At 40.7% G+C, this 12,419-nt stretch overlaps 1 protein-coding gene across 4 annotated transcripts; it reads left to right on the forward strand.

Moving 5' to 3' along the window:
• Nucleotides 1-2,049: 2,049 nt before the first annotated feature.
• Nucleotides 2,050-11,228, forward strand: LOC125301261 (E3 ubiquitin/ISG15 ligase TRIM25-like). 4 transcript variants are annotated; one of them, XM_048253694.1, is made up of 6 exons: nt 2,051-2,814; nt 6,174-6,260; nt 6,838-7,059; nt 9,071-9,218; nt 9,327-9,374; nt 9,475-11,228. In XM_048253694.1, the coding sequence occupies exons 1-6, from the start codon at nt 2,224-2,226 to the stop codon at nt 9,990-9,992; spliced, it is 1,614 nt and encodes a 537-aa protein (XP_048109651.1). In that variant the 5' UTR covers nt 2,051-2,223; the 3' UTR covers nt 9,993-11,228. The 4 variants fall into 4 exon arrangements, with proteins under 4 accessions (XP_048109652.1, XP_048109651.1, XP_048109654.1 ...); XM_048253697.1 differs by having other exon boundaries at nt 2,351-2,425; XM_048253698.1 differs by lacking the exon at nt 2,051-2,814 and adding an exon at nt 2,825-2,874.
• Nucleotides 11,229-12,419: the final 1,191 nt, after the last annotated feature.

The raw sequence follows: 12,419 nt of genomic DNA on the forward strand, positions 1-12,419 counted from the left end.
ACTGTCTGGTTGAAGCCTGGAAATATTGTAAACAAAGTAGTAAACTGTAAACTGCACCTCGCCAGTCGGGGCAGCAGACTCCAGTTCCATCGCAGCCGGACCACGCTGCGCTGGCTACAGCTACCGACGTTGGCGTCCCTCCTCTGCTGCCTTGTCACAGAGCTGTCCTCCGCTGTTTCGCCACTCCACACCGCCAAGGCCTGGGGCCTAGACCTTCTCTGGCTCGTGCCATCGGTTTCACACAACAAACTTTTTTCCCCTTATTTTCTAAAGAGCACCAGCGAACAGGCCGACTCGAACAGGCTCCGCCAACCGTCCATCCTCAAGGCACCACCTCATTGCTGCTCCACCTCTGCTCTGCTCCGCAGCCAGGGCCACCGCCAACTCTAGCCTAAAGCTGTCCGGCGGGGGCAGGGGCTCAAGGTCTTCTCTCGGTGAAGTCAGCGCCCAGGCCAGCGTCACTACCTTATTTTCCAAGGCCGCTTCCTCAGACCGCTCTCCCAGTCGCGTGAAGTCCTTCTCCACCATTGGCCACTGCATCAAAACCCTCTTCAGGCAAGCATTTCTCCCCGTAGCTAGGTCCAGGCGACGGCTGGTCTCCTCCTGCGGCTTCTACTGAAGGCCTCTGTAAGCTTTATAGTACCCCTTACAAGGGTTCTCTTCGGATCCTTTTGCTTGGGCCTCCACCTAGCGGTGAGCATGGACGGATTATGAACTTTTGGGCCCCTGGGCCCAGATGTATTAAGGGCCCCCCATTAATTGTCGCATATGTGGAAGGGGGGTTTGGAGGTCCTTCCTCAGAATTTTCTTAATTTGTTTGATGTGATTTCCTGTATTCTGGTGCATTTTGGGGATGGCCAATACTAAATTCAATCAGATTCATAGCCTACATCCTGATGTGTTGATATTGAGGCAATGATTTCATGCAAAGGCTTGGGCTTCAGGGCTCTCTGACCCCTTGGGCCCCTGGGCCGGGCCCGGTAGGCCCGTGCAGTAATTCATCCCTGGCAGTGAGGTCTCCCACTCCCGGCTCCTCCAGCACTGAAGACACTGTCTCCTACAGAATGCAACTTGCTCCTCCATGGAAAACCTGCTTATCTACAGGTGCTGCTTTGGAAAGCAGCAGACCGTCCTGATCCACCGGCTGTGGATATAACCGCGTTTGGAGGGAGTTAGAAGACAGGTATGAAGAAAGGAGAGGAACTTGCCCACCCTCGATTCAAGTCCTGTTGCTCCTCCTGATTTGTTAGATGTTATCAGCTGTAACTGCAAAGCTGGGTTAAAACTGTGTATACATGTATCTGGAAAGTGCAGCTGCAGGCCTGGCCTGTACTAATTATTGTTTCTGCAAAGGCAGTGATGTTACATGTGGCAATATATTTACACAGCAAAAACAGCAGAAGGACAGGGATGAAGAGTCTGGAGAAGATGATGACAGGACAACGGATGAGGACAGTGAGGAGTAGTAGAGGCTAGTTCTTCCCTTCAATTGTGAGTCACAGCAGAGGGCCAGTGAATAGCTATTTCCAAAATGATTGTGGAATTCAGAAATAACTTGAGGATCCAAATTATTCCTAAACACTGAACATTTTTATCCTCCAAAAATCCATCTAAATCGCCCCCAAAAACTCAGCAAAATCAGCTTAATGAGAGTAAAAACATGACCAAACCAAGTTTAAATAGTGATTTTGAATCTTGAAAATGTCAGATATGGACTCAGCATCTCCAGTAACCCCTAAAAACATACTAACATGGTCCATTTTGGCCAAGCAGCTCTTATAATATGATCAATATAGGTGATTATGCTAATTTATGCTAATTAACTCAATTACACAAATTGTCCAACATATGCAAATTAGCATCCGGCAGTTTCTGCATGCTGGGAACCCATACTATATATTTCCATCATAAAACTTTGGTGTACTCAACATTTCTGGGTTCAACAATGTCCACTGGACTATCTTAGGCTAGTCCATGAGGCTAGCCATTGCTGGAAATCTGCCCCTCTGTCAGCGTCTGGTGGAGGGTGTGGTCTGATACAACCTTATCTCGCCAGATGAATTTCGCTGATGTGGAATTTGCATGCAGTTCTACATTCACATTAGCATGCATTCACATGTACACCTTTTCCAGAGAAACGAAACCTTTCTGTGCCCTTTATCTGATAGAATAAATCGAAACTGATCTCACTTCAACCAGCCTTCTTTAAGGGTGCACACCAAAATGGCAGAGGCAAATATCTCAGTGGATGAAAACCATTTCCAATGTCCGATTTGTTTGGAGCTACTGAAGGATCCAGTAACTATTCCATGTGGACACAGTTACTGTATGGAGTGTATTACGAAGGGATGGGACATAGACGATGAAAAGGGTGTCTACGGTTGCCCCCAGTGCAGGCAGACGTTCAACCCAAGACCTGTTTTAGGTAAAAATCCCATTCTGGCTAACATGGTTGCAAAGCTAAAGACCCATGGTCTTCAAAGCATTCAATCGGATGGCGGGTTTGCTGAACCTGGCGATGTGGATTGTACGGTTTGCATAGGAAGGAAACGCAAAGCTGACCTAACGTGTCTGGAGTGCCTTGATTCCTACTGTGCAACTCACTTATGCCGCCACGAGGAACTTTTCCTAGGAAAGAAGCACAAGATGGTTAAGGCTGTCGTTGACATCCAGGCGAGAGTGTGTTCACAACATAACAAACCACTAGAAGTTTTTTGCCAGACTGATGAAGAGTGTGTGTGTGTTGAGTGCATCACAGAAAAGCACCAAGGACACGATGTACTCTCACCTGCACGTGCACAGGAACATGAAAAGGTGAAGTAGCCTATTCTTTCAGACAAACATAGGCTACGGGCATTTGTGGGGGGTAACCAGGTATGCAAACGCTGCATTGCACAGTAAGGAGCTGGCTCAAGAGTTATAAAAGTATTTATATTTTTTTAGTAGCCTATTTAAAAGTAAAAGTTGTATAATGAAAGCACAGTTTTTATGTGTGTGCTCTTAATTTATTTCCCTTATTGAGATAAGTAGAAACACTCTTACAAAAACATCATTCCCACAATGTGTTTGGGTGCTCTGAAAATGAGAACCAAAATTATTATTCAGACTTGTGAGGTCTGCTGTTCAGACCCTGAAGGAATTTATTTTCTGTTCTTTGCTTTTTGTGAGAGTGTTTCTACTTATCTCAATAAGGAACATAAATCAAGAGCCTATGTTGAGTACAAATAATGTCTTCTGAAGGCCTGAACAGAGCCCAGCCAAAAACTCCAATAACATTTTGATCAACTTTGAGGGACAGCTATGACCATGCAGGATCATCCAGACCAAACGTGACGATTTTCCTATATACTATTCCTATTTGTGTACCAGCATGCAAAATTTGAGCCTCTTACATGGTTTAGTTCTTGCGCTATGGGCTTGTGAACTTTGACAAAAAAGAGGCCGAACAAAATCGACACCCCCCTCCCCCGTAAAACTGCCTGTATCTTGGAAAGTATTGATCTTATATAAAAGTAATTTAGTACAGTACAGTGTGTCTCCTGGGTAACATAGGTACACCTGGTCATTTTTTTCAGAATGTTTTGATACCTAAGTGCATGGGCCCTGGTTGAATTGACGTGGAATGACTTTGAAGTTACCTTTGAGGCCCCGTTTACACCTCTCATTTATTTTAAAAAACTGAGACATTTTCCTTCGTTTGTAGCCTGGCCTCGGCTTTTCCCTACAGCGAAGTCAGAGAGTCTGGTTTCCAGGCTACTTCGTTTGTGCCCTTCACACGCAAACGGAGAATTCACCTCTGAAAGCGATTCTTTCTAAAAACTCTGGCCAGAGTGGCACAGTTGCATGTAAACTGACAAAAACGGAGGTTTAGGCAGTAGGCCTGCACGATAAATCGTTATAAAATCGTGAACTCGATTCACCCCTGTGCACGATTACATTTTTTAATGACTTCGATTCTCATTTAATTTTTACGAGCCGACTAGGCTGGGTGAACCTAGCCTGATCTGACGGAGGTTTCTTTTCCGCCCTGCAGCTCACGCTGGAAACCTATACCAAAGATAATTAATGCTAGCAAGATGGGTCGTCCTAGTTCATGTCTATGAGGGCAGAGTGGAGTTAAGTCAGAGACAGGCTCAGGTTCAGTCCCCGCCTGCACAGGGGCGTGTCACTGACGTATGACTGACGTTTGAACGCCTTGGTTCCACGTGGTTGATGCATGGGGAGTACAAAACAAACTTGGTGTACACCTTCATTAATGTTGATTTTCTCCTGACTGGAGGGTCATACTGTCACGACATTCTCCTAAAATGGGGAGGAGGGTTTGTCGATCATGATACCGTGTCCGAAATGTGCATCCATTGCTCAGAAAAATAAGGCTTTGACAAATTCTGGAAAATTCTTGGATTCTGCCATAGACCTCAATGTTAAAAAGGTAGCCCGATCACTGCATAAATGTGTGGGGCGTGTACTACTGCTACCCTATTTGCATACATTTCCAGGGACAGGAAATGGCCTCTCAGGAAGTATCTTCGTAATCAACCATCTTTGCCTATACCAGAGCCCGTCTACGGAGAGCCTCCCCACTCTCTATTAATCCCATACAAACCGAATTTGGCTGCAGTTCACCAGAGTTCACCTAGATGGCGATCGCAGGCGAGTCCAAAATACATGGGGTCCTATGGAGCTACATGGCTACATTTATTGTTTTCACCTATTTAACAACTGAAACCCTCAGATTTTATTTTATTTTTTTTATAAAATGGATATGGATTATCAATAAAAAGTGAAATAATCCGGGAGTCATGTCCTTTCATTTTCTTACAGGTTGGGTCGTTGTTGCCTATAACACGCTAGCATTGATGCTATGCTATGCTATGATCATGCTAATGAATGACGTCATTGACACGTTTGAAAGGCTTTTTAGGTTGTGACTGGTTGGTTGTGAGCAACCGATCTAACGCCCTCCTCCGCCCGCGTACATTGGAACTAGCTCCCAGTTAGCATTAATAATCGTTTACTACTTAAACGGCACTACTTATTGGCAGATTTAAAACGATGACGATAGCGGGAGAGCCTGGAGTTTTCGCGTTGCTCTGCAAATGTCACCCGGTTCGTTGGTCAGATTGGTGAATGACTGACTATCCAATTGCGTACAGAGTCATTTGAACTATACACGGGTTTCCCGATGCGCGCGCAGCCGTGGGGCACAAGACGCTTGGTGGCCGTCCACAACATTATAAATTTAACCTAAATAGTCGGCTGCTGTAAGCTACAATCAGATTTTATTGTATACCCCTGTTGTCTCAATGATAATAACATCTCATTTCAGACTATATTTCAAAGTTTGCCGTTCATTTGCATTATCAAACATCGTATTTTGTCATTTTTGGCGAAGACATGCATTCCGTTAGGGATATTGAACATATTTAACATTCTCTAACCATTGTGATTTCGAATTGGTTTTCAGCACAAAAACTCATTTTATTCTTTTGCTCTTTTGCATTGCTCTATGCTGTTCTATGGTGCTTTCTGCCTCTTGGTTGCGCACGCATGTTTTCGTGACGTTGCATAGAAATCCATGTATGCCCATTGATCACGCCTTTTGTGCAGTAGAAAATATATAGCGGACTCCCCAGACTAATGTTCAATCTTAAAAAACTAAGCTTGGTCTGGTGAAAGCTAGACTACGAGCCAACTGCATCACAAACGCTACTACTTTTTTGATATTGTTTCCCAGATAGCAAGATGCTGGCGGATCACTGTCGGTTCATTGGGGGCATAGCTGGCGGTTTGCTGGCATTTTGCTCATTGGTTCTCTGGCGGTCCACTGGCGGGTTGCAGACAAATTGCCCAATATTTTGCTACTATTGGTCTAAAATCTTTTTCATTTGTTCAGTTATACTCCATATATCATTTTATTAACTTTTAATGAACTTTTATTAAATTTAAAGAGATGGTGGTCCAATGGCGGCATACCACCAGCGGTCCGTTATCTGCCAATCTGATTTTGCTATCTGAGTTTGCACCTCCAAGTGGTCTGTGACGTATTGTTCGACAGATTTACCTCTCAATTTTTGAATAAGGATCAGAACTTCCACTTTGCATCATACGTTATTCTTACTTAACTGAACAATTGCATCATATTTTTTTTCATTTCTGAATTAACTCAACAGAGGATAATGGAATTAAGCTTACAGAGTGAAATCTCTAAGAGGGAATCTGAACTTAACAAGCTGACAGAAAATGTTGAGCCTCTAAAGGTAGGTGGTGCTGAAAGCATACCATAGGCTATATTAAAGTGCTGATGTTACTGATCCACTGGGGATTGTGTTAATTAGGAACAGAACTGGGCATGCGAATAAGAACACTTATGCCATATTAGAAGTTGACTGAAATCATTCAAAAACAATTGTAAACATAATTACACTACACTGCACCTCTCATGTTATCTTGTACTTGGCCATACCTAACGGCAGTGGATGTTCTACACACAGCACATACCTTCCTGACCCTAGTATAGTTTGTGTGTCATAATGAAGTAGGCTATTTCTAGACTGTAGCTGTCAAGGAGGATATACTATTTGGAAATGAAATTATGGATCCATTAATTCCAATGCAGTGAACTATTAGAACCTATATTACGATAGGTGTTTCCTAACATAGGAAATGTATGCAGCAATTATGTCAGTAGTCTATTGCAGTGCATTTACAAACCTTTGTTCCACTGGGAACAAAGAGGATTAATTAGGAAGTAAACTATGACATCAGCTTCCAAAGGCCAAATCACAGGTCAGGTCGTTGGTTGTTTGTAATGTCTACTTTTTACATTTGTAACAGTCCTTTGCACAGGCTGCAGTGGAGCACAGTGACAGTGTCTTCACAGAGCTGCAGGCCTTCATTGAGCAAAAGCGTGTAGAGGTGGCGGAGATGATCAGAACTCAGAAGGAGGCGGAGCTGAGTCGGGCAGAGCAGCTGCAGGAGGAGCTCAATGTGCTGAAGAAGAGAGCAGCTGATATGGCACAGCTGGCAAGCACAGAGGATTACATACATTTCCTACAGGTTATATCAGATACTCTGTGTGTGAAGAGAATTAAATTCTGCACATTTTGTTTATTGATGTTATTTATTTTTTTACTTTCTTACATATGCTAATAATAGATTGCAGACAATATATACAATGTCTCAGGTTTGGCAGAGAGTTGGCATTTAGAGCTATTCTATTGTATCCCAGATAGATTTTTTTCATTAGGCTACTTAAAATAGACTGGACACCCACTTCAAGAGACATCACATGGTATAGTCTAATTGACGTGAAGTGCAAATGAGCGTTCACTAAACAAAGATTATGGAAATTAAACACCACTTTTCCATCAAAAAGCTTGTTGTAAAAGGCATAACTTGTTAGATTTAAGAACTAGGTTTGCTAGCTCTGTGTGTTATGAGTCCCATAGAACAACACTGCCATCTACTGGATTAGAAAGTGTCAGCAGGCTACTTGTGGATCTGGGTGGCTTCTCTGCCGCAAAGTTTGTCTCAAAAATACGTGATCCACAAATGCTGATCCACAAATGCGAAAACGAAAACTGTGTGTGATGGTGATCCACAAATGCAAAATTAGATTTCACAAAGGCAATTTTCAGTTTTACAAATGCCATTTCATTTACAAATACACATCTACAATTGTGAAAAACAATTTACAAGTTACAAATATGATTTTTTTATTTGTGGATATCAAAACATGAATGCAAGTCAAGAAATATTTGTGGATGTCGCCATCTACTGGATTCGCGATTTCTGTGTGCCCGATGAATTAAAGTAGGCCTATTTATGTTGGATTGTGACTTTCCATCTCAAAAAAACACTTTAGAAAGCTGCAGAATCACATTTCACAAATGAAATTTTCAGTTTTACAAATGGCATTTTATTTACAAATGCACATCCATATTTGTAAAAATCAATATACGAGTTACAAATATTATTTTTTTATTTGTAGATATCAAAACACACATGAAAATCAAGAAATATTTGTGGATCCCCCTCTGCGCATATACAAATATTATTGAGACAAATTTAGCTCCATATTAGACAGACAGACAGACAGACAGATAGACACTTTATCCTCAGGGAAATGTATCCAGCAGCTTATGACGTACAGAGCTACAACAAAAAAATAACGAATGAATGAAGGATGAAAATACAACTGTAAGATGTTAGTCTATCCACCAGATTTCAAATTCACTCCGATGCAGGCTTTGCGCAGGTGGATGGTAAAAAAAGCAATTCAAAATAGACTATTCAAATGTGTAATCCAAGACCCAAGTGATCTTAGACTGTGTTAAAATGACAGAAGATACATTCCTAACATATCTTGCAGATAGGCCTAGATGACAACATTGACACAATTTGCACACAGTTTATCCTTGATCACTTGAAGAACATTGCAACTTATGTTGTCCATACAGTCCTTTTTACTCGCTGTTATACATAGCCTATTGTAAAGTCCCCTATTAAAATGATGTGTGCATCTTATTCTGATCTAGCCTGGCGGGCCATCCTATATCATTGAAATGTATAGTCTGGCATCGAACCATTCACCTCGCTTAATCCAAGGGGCGGGCAGAGAATTGTCTTTCAAACTGCCTAGGCATGCAATAGGCCAGCGCTTTACCATATCCGTTATCCGGTTCGGCAAAGCGGCAAATACATCCTTCTTCGAAAGGGAATGACTTAAGTGCATTGTGTTGCTCAACTTTCAAAGAAAAGCACAAGTCCAAGTTAAGTTGGCAACGCCGATTCAAACAACCTCTTAGTTCGCCATAGCCACCTTCCTTGTTGTTCACCGTCGCAGGACTGTCGTTATCCTGTTAAGCCCGCCTTAAGACTCTCTAACAAAATAGAGCGCTGTGATTGAATAACATCCACGGTGTTAGCCAATAGAAATCCCTATGGTTTGATACTAGACGTATAGGCTGAGCAAATTAATTTGCCGCCGCTAGGGTGCGTCTAGATTTCTAGGTTAATTCTGATCATGATTCACTTATTAATGTGGATGACCTCTGTTTCTCTACAGAGTCTCTCTTCTTTTTCCCCAAAAGATTTACCAGCTGTCACTGTCAGTGAATGCTTCTCATTTGATGGTGTAAAAACATCTGTCTCTCATCTAAAGGATATGGTGAACGAAACATGCACAAATCAAGTAGGACTTGTGCAGAGAAGTGGTATGTAAAATAATTCATTGATTTAGTGGAAACTGAAATGGATAAATGCCATGATACTTTTAATGTATGTCACAAGGTACAACACATTGTACTGCCTTGTCTTTACAGTGAAGTTTGCAATGTTTCAAGAAATGACCAGATATCAGTTGAAGAAATGTAAGTCACATATTTACTACAGAAATAAGTTGACCTCAGATGTTAGGTTTCTGACTCACAATTGATTTTATCTGGAAAATCTCTGCCTTTCCCAACTCAGATTCCTGCTATCCAAAACTAGATGAGGATACTGCACACAGACACCACCTCTTGTCTGAAAAGGGCACCAAACTTGAATGGAGTCACAATCCTACCTATAGACGTGATTATTTCAGAGATTGCCGACAGGCGTTGTGTTCAGAAGGTTTGTCCAGGCGTGCATATTGGGAGGTTGAGTGGGATAGTCCGTTTGAAATTTATATTGCAGTTGCATATCATGACATTGCACGGACAGGTACGAACAGCAGGTTTGGGTTTAATAACAAATCCTGGTGTTTGGGCTGCAAAAACTCTTGTCTTACTTTTTCACACAATAATGTTGAGACTGAAATTCCAGGTCAAGCCCCCTCCAAAATTGGGGTATATCTAGATCACCAGGCAGGAATTCTGGCTTTCTACGGGATCACTAACTGTGACAGTTACACTGCCACATATCTTATTTACAGAGTTCATGCCAGATTTACCGAGCCATTATTCCCAGGATTTTACCTGTCAAGAGGCCAAATAAAACTGTTTTAAAGGGTTTATTGGCTACAGAAAATGCTGTTTGTTTGGTATAATGATATACAGTTGTGTTTAAAATAATAGCAGTCCAACATCAATAACCTCATAAACATTTTTGGTAGAAGTGATATTTCTACATGGCAAATAATTTAAGTGTTGTAGAGTCATAGAAAACCAACAGACCCAACAGTCATGACATGCATGCTGCTCATTCTGTGTAATTGAATCTGTAATTGAAAGGGCCATGTTCAAAATAATAGCAGTGTTGTGTTCAATTAGTGAGGTGATTGATTCTGTGAAGAAACAGGTGTCAATTATGGCCCATATTTAAGGAAGGAAGGGAGTAAATGTTGTGCATGCTGGTTATAGTGCATTTCACACTGCAAAATGGGTCGTTCCAGACATTGCGCTGAGGAACAGCAGACTTTAATAAAAAAGTTGATTTGAGAGGGGAAAACATAAAGAAGTGCAGAAAATGTCTGCAAAGTCCCATTGCTGAAAAAGAGACGTGCTGAATAGGTTGAAATTTGCCAACGGACACATTGACTCACCAAAGGAGAAATTGTGCAACATTCTGTGCCCATGCACTGAATTCAAGCCACAGCACACTGAAGACAGTAAAGCATGGTGGTGTAAAAATCATTTTATGGGGATGTTTCTCATACTGTGGTGTTGGGCTTATTTATCGCATAGGGATCATGGATCAGTTTCAATACATAAAAATACTTGAAGAGGTCATGTTGCCTTATGCTGAAGAGGAAATGCCTTTGAAATGGGTCTTTCAATAAGACAGTGACCCAAAACACACCAGTAAGCGAGCAAAGTCTTGGTTCTAGATGAACAGGTCTCAATCCCATAAAAAACTTGTAGGGTGACATCAAAAATGCTGTTTCTGAAGCAAAAACACAGAAATGCAGAGGAATTGTGGAATGTAGTTCAATTGTCCTGGGCTGGAATACCTGTTCACAAGTGCCAGAAGTTGGTCGACTCCATGCAACACAGATGTGAAGCAGTTCTCAGAAATAATGGTTATGCAACTAAATATTAGTGCAGTGATTCAGAGTTTTTAAGCAAAGTTTTAAAGCAAAATCTTGAAACATTTTTAGTTTATTCAGTAAATGTTCAGTGTTTGTAAATAAAAATGCAAACACTGCTATATTTTTGAACAGCCTAATATTCTTTTTCACTTTCTGTAAAGGTGTAACACAAACTTGATCAATTTTGGTCATGTTTTGATTTGGAATTGAATGTGCAGTGTTCCCATTGCATTGATATTATGGAATTAAAATGGATTTTGAGCATTCACTTTTTTAAAACACACTGCTATTATTCTAAACACAACTGTACATATGTAGATATGAAATAGCCTTGACTTGTACTATTAGTTCTAGGTGTTGATATATTAATAAATATTAAATATTACATTTACATGACACATTATATTTAAGCAATAGTGGAAGTGGGGTTGGTAAAGGATATTGCCAGCTGTAATTATGGCAAGAAGTAGTTTGACCGAACCATGCTGTGGCAGTGATGCATTGTTTTTGTTGCATAGCCTACTAGAGAAGCTTGGCCTGTGTAATAATGTATAGTGTTCTCAGAAAACAAAATAAAAGAATTTATTTGCAAAATCAGTCCGTGCATTATAGCCTGCCCAACATGGGATGTTACTTGTGCTCTCTCCTGACTTCAGCCTGGATACTGCAGAGGCAATCACCCACCCAACCTATAGGTATTTCTCAGATTTGGGGTAAAATTGGGTTACTGAAATTTTGAGAAATAAAATTCTAAATTTGACTAATTGGTATACATCAAATTATTTGTGCCATTTTTCAGGTAAATGTGTCATTACCTCCACATCATCTAATATATGAAGAGTTTGATTCCAAAATTCTATATCCACCATTTTAATGAATTTTCATAAATATATATATATATATTTTTCCAAGTAATTTCAGCTGAACTGTAATAGGATATTGTTATTTGATTAAATTACAAATCAGTGATTTTAATGGTTTCACATGCAGTCTATTTTATCTTGAACTTAGAATTGTTGAATTTTACTTGCAACATGAATTATAGACGTTTAAGTATCTTTTTTTATTCATCACTCAATCCTGGCTTGGAATATACATTTATTTTAGATAAATGCCATATATCAAATATCTTTTAATTCAGTGGCAATTTAGACTGTCATTGTCAAAAATATCTACTTATTGTCATTTATTGTAATTTATAATCTATTGCCAAAAATATGCATGGTGGATGACATTGCAGTTCTGGTAGCCTATATATAAGTGTAGCCTACAAGTGCATTTTAAGTGTACATGCCCAAAACAAAACAAAAAACAATTTTGAACTTCCATTTGCTATTTATGGCCAGCAAGCCTCATTGACCTGATGCAAGAAAGGGGAATATTGTGTTGGGGAAAGGTTCTGGCA

Source organism: Alosa alosa, chromosome 9 (assembly GCF_017589495.1).
Source record: "Alosa alosa isolate M-15738 ecotype Scorff River chromosome 9, AALO_Geno_1.1, whole genome shotgun sequence".
NCBI lineage: Eukaryota > Metazoa > Chordata > Actinopteri > Clupeiformes > Clupeidae > Alosa > Alosa alosa.